General features: G+C 41.6%; 1 protein-coding gene across 3 annotated transcripts in view; it reads right to left on the reverse strand.

Annotated features, from left to right (window-relative positions):
* DNAJB6 (DnaJ heat shock protein family (Hsp40) member B6) overlaps positions 1–15,483 on the reverse strand; it is a 115,464-nt gene that overhangs the window by 64,158 nt on the left and 35,823 nt on the right. For 2 of the 3 annotated variants that reach the window (XM_073677686.1, XM_073677685.1), the window contains 7 exons: positions 14,297–14,387; positions 12,545–12,654; positions 11,582–11,647; positions 11,290–11,400; positions 10,216–10,344; positions 7,909–8,053; positions 1,647–1,717 (listed from right to left, as the gene is read on the reverse strand). In XM_073677686.1, the coding sequence (XP_073533787.1) occupies positions 1,647–1,717; positions 7,909–8,053; positions 10,216–10,344; positions 11,290–11,400; positions 11,582–11,647; positions 12,545–12,654; positions 14,297–14,361 (697 nt within the window). In that variant the 5' untranslated portion in view covers positions 14,362–14,387. The remainder of the gene's footprint in view (positions 1–1,646; positions 1,718–7,908; positions 8,054–10,215; positions 10,345–11,289; positions 11,401–11,581; positions 11,648–12,544; positions 12,655–14,296; positions 14,388–15,483) is intronic. The other variant, XM_073677687.1, reaches the window with a different exon arrangement.

Raw genomic sequence — 15,483 nt, forward strand, 5'->3', positions numbered from 1 at the left:
AAAATAAAAAAAAATTTGCATTTGGGCTTTATTAAAAGTTTTGCACCAATTGCCTTCTATAGCTGTGTGTTGCCTTGTTACTGGCTGCAGAATGAGGTAACTGAGAATCCATTAGTGAGCTCACTAAGAGGATAAGCAGGATAGTTTGTAAACTTTTATCTGTCCTTTTTGGAGCTCCTTTAGCTGACTTACAACCACAGACCTCATCAAAGCTGAATGTGCAGTAAACAGTCTGTAAAAAGGCAAATTGTGCAAACTTTTTAATGAAACAGAACTGCAAAAACTTTAGCACAAATACATGCATAAAAAAATATATACAATTGTCCTGCAAGGTCGGCTTTAACCCTTTAAAACGCTCCTTGACGGGGAAGGTTCCAATCGAGAACAACTAAATATTTCCTTATTTGTATGGACCCTAGCACTATATTAGTGTCGTGACTGGACAGCTATAAAGGTGAGCTCATATGCTAAAGAACTGAAGCAGGGAACATGGAAAAATCTTGGTTGCAATTTTTCAAGAACATGAAATAAAAAAGAGTCTTCCTCATGTACTGTAAATAAACCCATATGCTATAATGTTCCCCTGCACACATGCCCGGTGAATTGCACATGCACAAATTCAGATTTCCTTCATTTGTGTAGGGACAGTGAAGGAATGGGATTCCTCAGACCATGCAGTTTTATTACAAACAAGATTTCTCCATTTTTGCGGTTCGGAGTTGAGAAGATCACACAAGAGAAGCAAAAGCGAGTGGTAAAGAATGCAGCCGGGAATTTGGCTTGGAAGAAATTCCCTTTTTTTTTCCATTTTAATCAGTGCGGGAGTCGTGTGCCGGCTCATCTGTGTGAACGTGACCAAAAGTACCCACAGACACAAGAATGCTACAAGTGCCAGGAATAAAAGAATGCACTACAAACATTAGCATTTATTCAAATCCAACTTTTTAGCAAATGACAAAAAAAAAAAAAAAGTCATCTCTTGCTCAGCAAAGTTACACAACGCCGTTCAGAAAACGAACCGTCAGCACTCATGCACAAATAGAAAACAAACCTGAAAATAAAGAACGTGGAAATCCGTCGTCGTTCCGCATCCTCTACTTTAAAGAAGATGAAGGAGTCCGTATAGTAACACATGTTTTGCTGGGAAAGTTGGATTAATAGCGGGTAGGACAGCTAACACTTGGTTCACAATTCATACAAAATGGAGTAAAACATGTCATGCAGTTAGTGAACTTTTCGTTCAACCACTAATGAAATATCACGGCTCACTTCTTGTTTAACCCTTCTGCTACCACAGAGGTCTGCAAAGCAAGATCCTCTCCGGCAGTTTGAAGGTAAACGCTTAAAGTGCATACAGAAATGTACGATATTAAGACAAGGAAGAAAACAATATATTAACAAAACAAAAAAGAATGTGTATGGTCCTACGAGCGTGGTCCCAAATTTGAACTGAGAGTCTATGACAAATACCAGAAACTCTCCACGAGCTTCCTTTAGTTATGTCTTAGAATACGTACAGACAAGTTCTTTAGATTTCTTCAAAAATGTTCCTGATAATCCACAAATGGCGCTTGTTTAGGTTAATATTTCTGATACATGCGTGCGTTGAATTTACTTGTTATCCAAGCGTAGCAGCTGCTCCTTACCATTTATTGTTAAGGACTTTAACTGACCGTCTTCTTCAACTTCAACACGTTCCTGTCCGTTCTCAACAATCCTGAAAAACAGACATGAGATCATTGGTGTGGGGATCAAACAGATTTTCTGAGCCGCTTACATCAGCAGTATCTAATACTTTTTTGCCTTTTAGTGTACATTTACTGGTTTATTCCTCCATTGCTCCAGCACAAGGCCGTTGTGATGAATATCCATAGGGCACGTAATGCAGCCAGTCTGCCTCAGGAGTCTCATTCTATATAAAACATTGAGTATATATTTGGAGATACCAGACTTCTGTACACAGCAATACCACATGTTACATATCAATTTTTATTATTTTTTTTTTTTTTGCGTAAATCATGCTCTTCTTAGTAGCCCAGACAGTGGCACTGGCAACTGCTCCATTTCAATGCCACAGGCAAAAATTAACATCAGCATCTAAAAGGTTAACTCAACATTAAATTGGAGAAAACTCCGGTTACTGTTAGAGACACATTAGGAAAACCCCTTTAAATTATCACAAAAATGACACGTTTATTATTGAATGACAAGTGCCCTTAGGCAGGGTTCACATCACGTTTTACCCTACGTTTATATATTCATTATGCATTGCTTATATATCACATCACATTCCGCAGCACTTTACAGACATAACCATTGCTGTCCCCATAGGGGATTTAGATTGTGAGCCCCAATCAGTATGTCTCTGAAGTGTGGGAGGAAGCTCACGCAAACATGGGGAGAACATACAAACTCCTTGCACATGTTGTCTTTGGTGGGATTCGAGCTCAGGACCCCAGCGCTGAAAAGTACAGTGCTAACCACTGAGCTCCATCAGGACTCGCGTCCTGACCTCCATAAAAACAGGATTCAGGCGTATGCGCTGACAGGGACATTGACTATGATGTAGACCAGGGGTCTCAAATCGGCTGGGTATATGGGCCGCACATGGAAAAGAATTTGAATTTGGGGGGCCGCATTCTTTGTTCAAAGTGACATTTTTAGTGATACCATTTTTTTATTTTTTTTGTATACACCTTTTGAACATTTTTTGCCGTGTTTACTTTTTTTTATAGCTTGGGTCGTTACGGATGTGGCGATAAACGTGCACTTTTGTTTACTTTAGTTTATATATAAAACCGCATTTTTAGTGCCAAGTATTTCATGCTTTATTTTTACAATTTTGTTTCCACCAATGCGCCCCATCCAGTAATAGGTCCCCACCCTGTGGCTGTGCGCCCCATCCAGTAATAGGTCCCCACCCTGTGGCTGTGCGCCCCATCCAGTAATAGGTCCCCACCCTGTGGCTGTGCGCCCCCTGTGTTGTTTTTTTTTGTTTGTTTTTTTTTGTGTGTGTGTGAAGAAGAAGATTCTCACCTGTCCACTGTTCCCTCGGCGTCCTTCCTGCAGATGTGGCCCTGCAGGCACCACAGTCAGACCCTTTGACGATCCCGACCTGGTCCAGGAGGAGCCGCAGACAGCAGCGCTGAATTGCCACACAGAGACTGTCTCCCAGCACTGCATTTCCAATGCCAGCCGCCGGCCAATCAGAGGCCAGCAGCTGACATCTGCGCATGGCAGTGACGTCATACTCGCTGCGCCGGCACGCAAATGTCAGCTGCTGGCCTCTGATTGGCCAGTGACTGGCATTGGAAATGCTGTGCTGGGAGACAGTCTCTGTGTGGCAATGCAGCGCTGCTGTCTGCGGCTCCTCCTGGACCAGGTCGGGATCATCAAGGGGTCGGTGGCTGTGGGCCGCATAAAGCAGCCTCAGTGGACGCGTGTTTGAGGCCTCTGATGTAGACTGAGCCAAAGTGTGCTCTATCCAACATAGTCTGCTCCCATGAAGCAAATTACAAAAACAGTACTCTGAGGTCTTAAGATAGGGCAAAGAACACACAAGTTTGTATATATGGATCTGTCAGGACAAGTTTACTATTGAAGCTAGTGGTATGACTGTATAGGCCCTAGTATAACAATAAGAACGAAGTATGTACCGTGGCTGAGAAAAGGAGCTTCAAATCCCCATACAAATTAGCCTTAAGTGCATTTGGGGCGTTTCAGTAGACCAAGTGCACCAGTATGTCTGTATGCACTTCCCAGCTAATTTGCACGTGGCTTCAAATACTGGCATATGGGATTACTACAATACAGGTATCATTTCTATTGCTGCTCTAATGCCTATACAGCCATAGGTCTGGATTCATTAGTAAAACTGCCCCGACAGGTTCCCTGTAAAGATCTGTCACCATTCCAGATATATCTACTTAAGTAAATGACTTGCATTCTCCATAAAATATCAATCATCTCTGCTTTAGGTCACCGCTCTGTAATCACGCCTAGAAATTTCTGCAGAAATTGCAGACTACTTGTGACCATTTCTTGAATCCAACTAGTGCCAGCCTATGTAAGGAACGACCTCTGAATACAAACGTATTTCAATATTTTCATAGTTTGCTTTCCAATTTTTCGTGTCGGAAGCCAGAAGTCTTCTTCCGATTCCCCCATCTTAACCTGGCTTTGTGCCGTGCACCACTGAGGAATGGTTCACCGGAGAGTCTCAGGAGCTGCTCGCACATGTTCTTTGTTTATTTTGACATACAAGACAGTTCAATAGAGAAACAATGCGTTAAGTCTATAAAACACATTGTCACCAAGATAATGGATTTCAGACGAGCCTTTATTGTGTTTCTATGGTGAGGAAAAAACAAAACACTTAGACACACACAAAAGGTTCTCGTCCCTGAAAGCCTTGCAGTCAGCAGTACTTTATACTTTGAGATCCATGTTTATATAAAAAATAAAAGCCTTAAATGAAAAAAAAACCTGGAAAGACAAGTTTACGAGTTACCCATTTAGGGAACCTGCACATGGGCAGATCTGTTTATAACAAAATCCACATGCGTTACGTGAAGGTTTTGCTGCAGGTTTCCCCCTGTGCATTGCAGGTGTGAAGTCCACAATGAATGATACAGATTTTTCAATACTTTTTGCATCTCCTGTCAATTTTGGTCTGAAAAGTATCTGGAAAGTGTAGAGGCGATTTGGTAAATCCCACACACTGAACGGTCCTTTGTAAGAGCCACCCACCACTCCATCCAGCGCTTCCCTGTATGGAGATCAGACATGATCCTGGAGGGATCCATGTTAGGATGGGAAACACTGAGGTGATCCGAGAGACTTCTCACAAAGCATGGTGATCAGTTCTTGACGGGAACCTGACAGGAGCTTCCTGCTGACTGACCCGGACACTGGGTGCATTATCACAGCTCTGCGCATTTCACTCAAACAGCGTTTTATAGCAAACATACTTTGACAAGCCGGCCGGAGACTTCATGTCTTTAGACTTAAACATTACTTTAGACTTCAATATGTAATGGAATTTCAGCTGCGAGAGAGTTTTGCTTTAACCCATAGCAGGACAAAACTCCCTGAGACTTTGTATTAAAGGGCATGTACAAAGATTAAAGGTCATCTTCTATCCATGGGCTAGGGAATAACTTCCTGATTGTTCCAGGTCCGATCCCTGGGGCCCACACTCCTACCTCGAGGACAGGGCCCTTATCTGAAGGGAGCAGAAGTCAAACATGTGAACCTCCGTTCCATCTAGTCTTAAGGGGAGTGCTGAGACATCCGGGCACTGTAGATGGTGCAACGAGAAGGTTTTCCTCCCCAATTTACACTGGGCTGTGTCTTTTAGTAATGTGCATGCAATAGCCAAAAATAAGTGGCAAGTTCAAAATAGTCTAAAAAGCATTTCTTTCCCCATACTCTATACGGCACTCCTAGGAACTCAAGATTGGCAGATGTGTATTGCAACAAAATATATGTTGAGATTTCCCTTAAAAGCACCATGTTTTTTTTTTTTTTTTTATTATTTTAAAATTTTACCACCGGAGAGGAATCACTAATGCAAGTTTCCTGCCCCTAGTAATATAAATATCTGTTGCAGTCTTCTGTTCTTGGCACTGCGCTGGACGTCTTCGGCTAGTTGTGACCTGCCGGATCGCTGCAGGAGGTCACTTCTCAGAACAGAGCTCTCAGACTGACATTGAGTCTAGCCTCAGCCCTCTGGTGAAGCCAGTCATGGCGAAACATGTCAGGGAGGCCATGAGTGAATTTTAAAATCAGCTATAGTGGTCTTGCAACGGACATGTATAAAATAGTCCTTAGAAAAGCTATTCAAGCTAGTGGACTGACGGCATTAATCAGGGTAGGATATATATTCGCTTTAGGAGAGCGATATCTCATTGTTGAGTCCCAAAGAAATGCTACACAGCAATGTAACCCGAGTTATTTTAATCTTTGTTAGACCATATTAATTAATTACAATAAAAGTCAAGTTTTAAATCACATTATCCCTTAAGTTGCGTCCATTTACCCTTTGCGTAATTTGTTAGTATGATTTCTCATCCCTAAAGGGTTTTGTTATCCACTCCGTTCTACATTGAGAGCTTGTGACAGTTATCTCTGACTACCGGTCAGTCAGAACCTGAGGTCACAAGATAACAGAACAGGACATAACATCTCCAGGAAGAGCAGAAGACGGCTGGATGGCAGGTACAGTACTGGGGCAGTGAACATAAATGATGATAACACTCCGATGGCCAAATAAAGAAACCACGCTGGAGTGATGCTTTAACCCCTTAAGGACCAGAGCTTTTTCCGTTTTTGCTTTTTCGTTTTTTGCTCCCCTTGTTCCCACAGCCATAGCGTTTTTATTTTTTGGTCAATATGGCCATGTGAGGGCTTATTTTTTGCGGGACTAGTTGTACTTTTCAACGCCATTACTAGTTTTACCATATCGTGTACGGGAAAACGGGAAAAAAAATCCAAGTGCGGTAAAATTGCAAAAAAAGCGCAATACCACAGTTGTTTTTTATTTATTTTTTTACCACGTTCACTGAATGCTAAAACTGACCTGCTATTCTTATTCTACAGGTCATTATGAGTTTATAGACACCAAACATATATAGGTTCTTTTATATTTAAGTGGTGAAAAAAAATTCCAAAATTTGGTTAAAAAAAAAAAAATAGCGCTATTTTCCGAGACCTGTAGCGTCTCCATTTTTCGTGATCTGGGGCTGGGTGAGGGCTTATTTTTTGCGCGCTGGGCTGATGTTTTTACTGCTACCATTTTGGGGTAGATCCGATGTTTTGATCGCCCGTTATTGCATTTTATTGCAATTTTGCGGCGACCAAAAAACGTAATTCTGGTGTTTAGAATTTTTTTATCGTTACGCCGTTTACCGATCGGATTAATTCTTTTTTTATATTGATAGATCGGGCGATTCTGAACGTGGTGATACCAAATATGTGTATGTATGGTTTTTTTTTATATATTTTATTTTGAATGGGGCGAAAGGGGGGTGATTTAAACTTATATATTTTTTATATTTTTAAAAACTTTTTTTTTCACTTTTTGCTTGTTTTAATAGTCTTCATAGGAGACTAGAAGAAGCACTTGTTTGATCGGCTCTGCTACATACAGGGGGTGAGCAGATCCCCTGCATGCAAAAGAAATGATCCTGTGCTATGAGCGCCGACCACTAGGTGGCGCTCATAGCGACCAGCTCATGACAACCGCAGGCGTCTGCTGCAGACCCTGGGTTGTCATGCCCACCCATCGGTGACCCGGGGTCGCCGATGGACGGGGCTTAGGACGCGCTTCCAGGAAGCGCGCGTTAAATGCCGCTGTCGGAGATTGACAGCGGCATTTAACATGTTAACAGCTGCGGGTGGATCAGGATTCCACCCGCGGCTGTTGCGGGCACATGTCAGCTGTAAGAATCAGCTGACATGTGCTCGGTTCAGTGCAGGCTCAGTGCAGCAGCCCTCACTAAACGGGGGGATTGCAACTCATGCGTACTAATACGGCATGGGTTGCAAAGGGGTTAAAGCAAGCTTTGAGTGATTACTAACCAGAAGTACAACATTATAGAAATTAATGGAAATCATAGTGCACATTTACAATCGATCTGACATTCTGGTGCAAGCTGTACATTGGTGAAGCTTTATATCCAAATGGCTGAATACCTTGATTTGCTTGGAGGCCGGACATGCACCAGATATTTTATCTGTATTCTATGTATACAAAGCTTTAGATTTAAAACTTGTTGTATGAAATACCAGTTCCCCTGTATGTCAGGGAAAATGCTGACAGACCCAACAAATCAAATTAAGTCAATGAGTTATTTACAAAAAAAAAATAATAAATAAATAAATAAAAGGCTGTTAGAGTAAACGTACCTCTTGGTTGTAATTTTCCTGCCATTTATCATTTTGGTCGAAGTTGATACAGATTTGAAGTTGCCCATTCCAGACCCACCAAAGGATGAAGAGGAGAAGGAAGTAAAACCACCGTGTCCAAGGGATCCAAAAGATGAAGTAAAACCTGATTTTTTTTTAAAGAATAAGATGTTATCACCGCCAATAAACTTCAGATAAGATAATACAGAAAAAGGTTTTTTTTGTTGTTTTATTTAAATTTTATTATTTTTTTCTTCATTGCCAGGAATGTGTTAGATCACGTACTTAAAGGGGTTGTCCACTACTCGGATGCAGCTGTAGCTCTCACTTCTTGTTGATGTCAGATTCGTCTGAAGGCGGGGAGTGTGAGGCCAGCGCTGACTAAGCGCAGGGATAGCATGACAATGTCACGGGATCCTCAGGAAAACTAGTTTTCACACGACTAGAACAGTGCCGCCACTGGAGGGGTGTATAAGTGCTGTTAATTTATAGGGGGGCAAACCTGCCGATTGAGACGGCGTTGTCTGAGTAGTGGACAACCCCTTTAACCTCTTATAGTCAACTAAAGTTTAAGGACTTAGACCTTGCTATAGTATAGAAATACAAAATCTTAGCCGTCAAATAATATCAGGACAGAAGGTTTTAATTTCTTATTCTGTGTGAGTGTAAGGGGAGGGTGGGAAGTGGCTAAACTACAAGTGGCAGCACAAGGAAAGATCACATTGTTGTCTCTTCTAGTGATCCCGAGGGACTTTTCTTTTTCCCCTTTCTTTTGAAAGAATGAGCACTTTTACATATCACTCCCTGCACCTAAACGTGACACTTAACAACTTTGCAATCCAGATGCTAGCAGACATTTAAGTCACAGATTTTTGGTTGCTTCTGCATTTTAGTTCATGCATACATAAGCACAAGTGACATGTATGAACTCATCTTGAACTTTTCTTTTTCGGAGGGTGTGTGCCTGCCTCAGAGGCTTTGCTTGGATTAGGCATTTAGCAACAAAAATGAATTTTTATGTAACCATATTGTTACAGTGGTCCAATAGGTAAACCAGAGGTCAGAACTTACTGCCAAGTGCTCACATTTTTTGGGTGATGCATTAAAGTGAGAAAGACCCTGACCAGCCTTAGTGACTCGGGAAAGAAAACAGATAGGAAGGCTCTAGATGAAGCAATAGAGGTGGGATACATGACTCCACCAACTATTATAGAACCTAGAAGCATTAGTTAGCTTAAAAACAAAACAAAAACCCCACACCACAGCCGGTCTTCCCCCCCTCCTGTGGTTCAGCGCTGAATCTCCACCGCTACTCCCGGTGTCTTAGGGTATATGCACACACAATGTGTTTTGCTGCGTATTTGCTGCAGATTTTTATGCAACTTTTCAGCGTTGTCTGGCATTAACAGCAAAGGCACTTCTTTCAGTGTTTTTTCCACCCATAGGAAGTAATGGGGGGGGGGGGGGTTTGAAAAAACGCTACAAATACGCAGCAAAAACGCACATGCGTATTTTGCTGCAGATTTGCAGCGTTTTTGATGGCAACAATAGAATGGGAGTCTTTTTTTTTTTTTTTCACAGAACTTTATGTGCATTACTAAATAGAGACAGAAGGACAGTGAAAAAAACGCTGCAAATACACAGCAAAAACGCAACAAAAAACACAGCTAATCTCCTGCCAGAGAAAAGTTATCAGCAGATTTCATGCAGACTTTGGTGCAGAAAAAACACGTGTGCACATACCCTTATGGTCTGCAGCCAATAACTGAGCTCAGTGGCCCTGCCAGAGTTGACTGTGCGAGCCGCTGATCAGAGACTGGTTGCAGTACTGTAGACAATAAGACTATGAGCAGCGGTGGAAACTCAGCACTGGGAACAAATGAAAAAAAAAAAACCTAAAACCTGCAGCCAGGCATGGGAGGAAGTGGACGACATTTTCCAACACGGGAAAACCTACTTAAGCCTGACCATACACTTTAAAACAGCTCTCTCTCGATTGATCCATACACGTGGCATGCTCAGCAATATTACTGAATCGTTTAGGCTGCACCGTGCCGAGAGTACTGCTTGCAATGTAGACAGTAGTGCAGCGTTTTTCTTCTGAACTTTAAAGATCTACACTAGTCAGCACTAGGAGTGTATTTTATCATTAGTATGTGTGCATAGTTGGGAAAAAATCTACACAAAATAAAGATAATCAATAAGTATCTTTATACTCTTCAGACATACAAATGAGCTGGAAAAAGAAGGTACAATTTGCGATGAAGACAGCACTGAAAAGAGCAGAAAGTAATCCAAATATAATACCTGAATCAAAAGAATTAAAGCTGGGACCAAAACTAGGGAAACCTCCAAAAGCAGAAAAGAAGTTGCCTCCAGGCCTTCGGCTTCCCCTGTGGCCTCTTCTGTTTCCAAAGAAGTCATCGAAAGGGTCTTCTATTGCAAGAAAAAAATAAATAAATAAAGTTGGTAAACATAAGATATTGATAACTTTGCAACTAATGGAGTTCACATTTGTACATCATACCCCTTCGAGACAAGTCAAAGCTGCTGCCACTCTGAAGGACTCTGCTTTCCCTGGCACTAGCAGACACCTGCTAAGGGTTGGACAACAAGAACATCCCATACACGCTAACAAAAAATAAAAATAGACACCCCCCTTCCCCCCATGAATGTTGACGAAATTGTTTGTTACTTTAACAATGATGACCTATCCTTATGATCAGTCATCAGAGTCTGATCGGTGGCGGTACGACAGATCAGCTGCTCTCGGTGTTGGCCGGAACTGTCCAGCGCAGCTCCGTCTGCGGTATACTGGCTGTGGATGGCTGCCCCACATCCACCCCTATTTGAAGCCATAGGAGGCGGATGTGCAGTACCCAGCATGGGCCACTATTTTAACAAGTATTTTTAGGCTAATCACTTGTAAACATTTTTTCCTATGGTGTTAGTTGTGTGGATAGGTGGTAACTTACACATATGATAGACTTACTTAAAAGTGTTAGCATATGATATATAACCTGAGTTTTAAGAAGCAGCAGCACTTTTCAATATAATCCTCACAACATGCGTGAAAGCAGTATAGTATTCATGTCAATAGACACACAAGTACAAAAAGTACACACAATAGAGACACACAAGTACGTTTGTTCAGAGAACTTATTCACCAGGTTTACCAGGTTTTAAATGCAATGGATTTTGTAATGCACAAGGTCTGACAAAGACCAGGGAGGCTGAAACGTTGTAAGACTGATGATTAAATGCTGAAGAAAGCTGGGAGTGCTATGGATTGCTTTTCTTTGAGGTTATATATATTATATGGAGTTTATTGAAAACAAGCAACAAGACAAAAAAAAAAAAATTATAAATCTAATACTATACCAAAAAAGTCAAAAGAAAATGGATCTCTTCCTCCAAAGAAGTCCCTGAAGACGTCATCTGGGCTTCTAAATTGAAAGCCAAACTCGAATGGATTGTCATAGTGACTTCCACCTAAAGGGACCATAAAAACATAAAAATCAGTCAAACCATATTAAACAGAGACCAACAGGCTGGTTTACTATTCCATGAAGTGATACCTAGATGAAGAGTTTTATCGAAAAGAAAAATTTTAAATCAGTCCGTAATAAAAAAACAAAAACCACACACTAGTAAACTAGACAAGACTACTTACCACCACCACCGCCTCCCCCTGTTAAGCCTTCTTTTCCAAATTTGTCATAGATATCCCTCTTCTTGGCTTTAAAAAAATAAAATAAAGACAATTGGCTCTCTAGAAACAATAAGGGTGACAAGCAGCAGAAACAGGGTCAGGACAATGCAGAAGAGCAGGGCTGCCATGCAGGACTGACTCATCAACCTGGGGATTTTACGGTGAGTGAAATCTCAAATTAAAACGGCAATTTTAATATAAGAGCTGCAATGAGACGACCCCTTTAAAACCACCCTTGGAAAGATAAAGATGCAACTGGCAGTGGCCTATTCCTCTTCCCCACTGACAACTCGTACGATCCCCAGTGTGCATGTGTGTGGGGTGTGGTGGCAGTGCCATGATAGGTGGCTGTGCCTTGTATGTATGAAAAGCATGGGATATCCCCTTTTTTTTGCCATGTTCTTTTAATGAAGATGAAATAAAAAAAAGTTTGATATTTATACTATTTCGGGGGCTGGATGTGCCATACATCTATTTTTCTGCCTACCAATTTGAAAATGGACCCAGCGATCCGTGCACCATCACCTTTTGGCTACATAATGACCATGCATTTACTAGATCACTGAATGGTGAATGAATAATTTATTTGAATATAAAACATGTAATGAGAAAACCCCTTTACTTTGGCTTACTCCCTATTAAGAACATATGTATGATCCACAGTGTGTGCACGCATGTGTACGGGTGGTGTGTGGGTGCCAGGAGACAACCTAGAAAAACTATTTACATGCACAAAATATACAGAAATTCAGTTCTGCAATATCTATGCATAAATCATCAATTATGTGCGTTTCCTTTAAGAACCATTCACTTCAATTAATAAGACGTACTGGTGCTAAAAGCTTCCCGAATGGTAGATAACGCACCGGCACTACTCACAGGCACTCACGGGCAGGCTAGAGCGGGAATGTGACAAGAGCTTACCATCAGATAAGACTTCATAAGCCTCTGCAACTTCTTTAAACTTCCTCTCAGCTTCGTCTTTATTATCAGGATTTTTATCAGGATGCCATTTAAGGGCTAATCTGCGGTACCTGCAATGTGCAATAATAAAAAAAGAAAAAAAAGTGACATCACTTCTGAAGAGATTGAATCGGTATCCAACCACACACGCAATGTAGGTGTACGGTCCGCTGACGCTGACTCACAAAATTGCTATAAAATATGTAGGCAAAAAGCAGCAACTGCGTATACAATGTATGTACAGAGATATTTATCCATCTCTGTGCTTGTTAAAGTGAACCTGCCACCAGGTTATCCCAATATAAAGTAACGTCACCATCACCTTTAAGGCCTCTTTCACAGCATGCTACAATGCTGTATGTCACCAATTCCATATGCATAGCACAAAAAATGACCTTTTATTAAAGTCACAGCAGTCAGGTGAAAGTCTCTGGTCCTGACAGCACCACCTCCAAGATTGCAGTCCTCCTTCCCCACTTCATGTGGATGACGCATCATACATCATCCACACAGTGTCCTCCATCGTGCTCCGGCGCAGGCGCACTTCTCTGTCCTGCCGAGAGCAGAGAAAAGTACTATAGTGGCATAGTACTATGAGAGAGGAGGCACCAGATCAAGACCAGAGACGCTCATCGGACCGGACCGCGGTGTCCGAGTATAATGAAAGGTCACAGCGGATTGGGGACATGAATACTAGAATGATGCTACAGGGCTGACAAGTGGTGACGTTACAGTATATTGGAAAAAAAACAGGTGATAGGTTCTCTTTAAAGTGTGGAAAAGAAAAAAAAAAAGTTAATATCTGACAGATTGCTGCAAAGAAAAACAAAATCTGTCAAAAGAAAAAGTAAAAATGATCATGACTGGACTGAAGATTGTGTCCTATATAAATGAAGGAGCCACAATACTTTTAATTAAAGAAAATATAAAAAGGTGCCCACACACAATCCTGCAGATGGATGATGGTGGGGTGTGTAAAGAAAGATCAGGAATGTTTGACATTCAACATGCTCAATCTTTTGTCCTTAGAGGAGATAAGCTGATGTTAGAGATGCGTGCCAGCTTACTTGCCAACCCCCACTGAGAATGTATGCATGTTCAGGAAAGGGAATCTGACAGCAGGTTTTTGCCAAGTAATCTGAGAGCAGCATAATGTAGTGGCTGATACTCTGATTTTATTGAAATGGCAAAACAGCCCAGTAACATCACTGGAATCAATGTTTTATCAGCAGGAGATTATCACTACAGAGTAGGTGACTGGTGTCTCAGATCCAATTATGGTGTGTAACCCCGCCCCCAACACTGATTGGAGCTCCAGTGACAGCTGTCAATCAGTGCTGTGGGCGGGGTTATACACTGCTCAGCATTTGAGCTAGGCTAGATATGCAGCAGAGAAAACAGGGATTGTATCAAAGCACACCACAAAGTGACACTTGGCTGGAATCAGGGTCTTAGCCAACAACATGCTGCTCTCAATCTAGTAATAACCTGCTGACTGATTCCCTTTAAGGTGTATAGGGAGGTTGGGAGAGAACAGATGGCTAAACAAGCATTCAGACAGTTTACAAAAGTTGTACATGAGGTGTCTTAACAGCACTGGAAATTTAGAGAAAGTCAGCTTTAGATGAAAGTGGACATAGAATTCTCTGCAAAAATGATATAATAGTTAGTAGTAATAATCTCAGAAACCTGAAAAGATTAAGTACTACTCACGCTTTCTTAATATCCTCTGGAGAAGCATTCCTATGGACTCCCAACACTTGGTAATAGTCAACCATGGTTTGCACGGATTGAATCTAGGAACCTGGAAAAAATCATAATGGTAACTTCAGTGTGTATTATATGATTTTTTTTTCTCTTACTATTGCACAGAGGTTTGTCTTTTGGGTGAGTATATATACATATATTACAGTTTTGATCAGGAAAATATAAAATCTGTTACACAAACACCAAACTGGGGTGCAATGTGCTGGGAACAGGAACCACAAGCCGACTTCAGCTGAAGTCTAGGAATGGTATTTTTAGAAATGCTCCCTCCTCACAGCAGCGCTGCAGGATTTAATTAGGTCATATTGTGACCTGTGCCATGTGACCTGTGCCAATCTATTCCAACACCACACAAAGGTACACACAATGAGGTGATAGAGTCAGAACTGCCTTAAAGCACCACTCCAGGGTATTTTGTGTGTTTTCACAGCTGGAGTGACGCTTTATATGCAAGCCTCCTGCCCCAGTTCTTATACTCACCTTCTGGTGGCTTCACCGTTTACCAACGCCCCTCCAGCCCTGCGGTGCCATCTTGTGCCTGTAACTTCTGACTGGCTGTAAGTCAGCGGTTATGTCACAAGAGCTCAATGCAAGTCTATGAGAGCCAGAAGGAGGGTCTCAGAGAAGTACTGAAAAGTGACCTCCTGCGCTCCATGAAACACTGGAATTGCAGGCAGGTCACGTTTCGCCAGGAACAGATGGAATTGACGCTGGGAAAGGATGAAGGCGGCGGCAGGTAAGTAGGAGACCGGGGGCAGGGGAATTACATTTATTGCACCGCTGGAGTTGTGCTTTAACCCTCCGTCACATACAATATCGGTTCTAACGAGTTCACATACAATGTGACTGTCAGGCGCAGGCTAGAAAAATACCTATAATATCTAATGTTTGCAATTTCAGTGCTCTAAAAGTGATCAGTGCCCTTCATAGGGATGTAATAAAAGAGACTACACATAATCAGGTGCAAAAAAAAACATTTACTTAACATAAAACTAATAACTCTGAAATACAAACATTTCAAAACTAAATGAAAGTAAAAGATGTGCCTGTCAGGCCTATTGTATGTGACGGAGGGTTAATCCTGAAAGACCCCAATTTTCTTGACAATATCCCACAAAAATTTCTAGAATATT

The sequence above is a fragment of the Phyllobates terribilis genome, unplaced genomic scaffold, assembly GCF_046119375.1.
Source record: "Phyllobates terribilis strain yellow unplaced genomic scaffold, ASM4611937v1 Scaffold_4__5_contigs__length_816908805, whole genome shotgun sequence".
NCBI lineage: Eukaryota > Metazoa > Chordata > Amphibia > Anura > Dendrobatidae > Phyllobates > Phyllobates terribilis.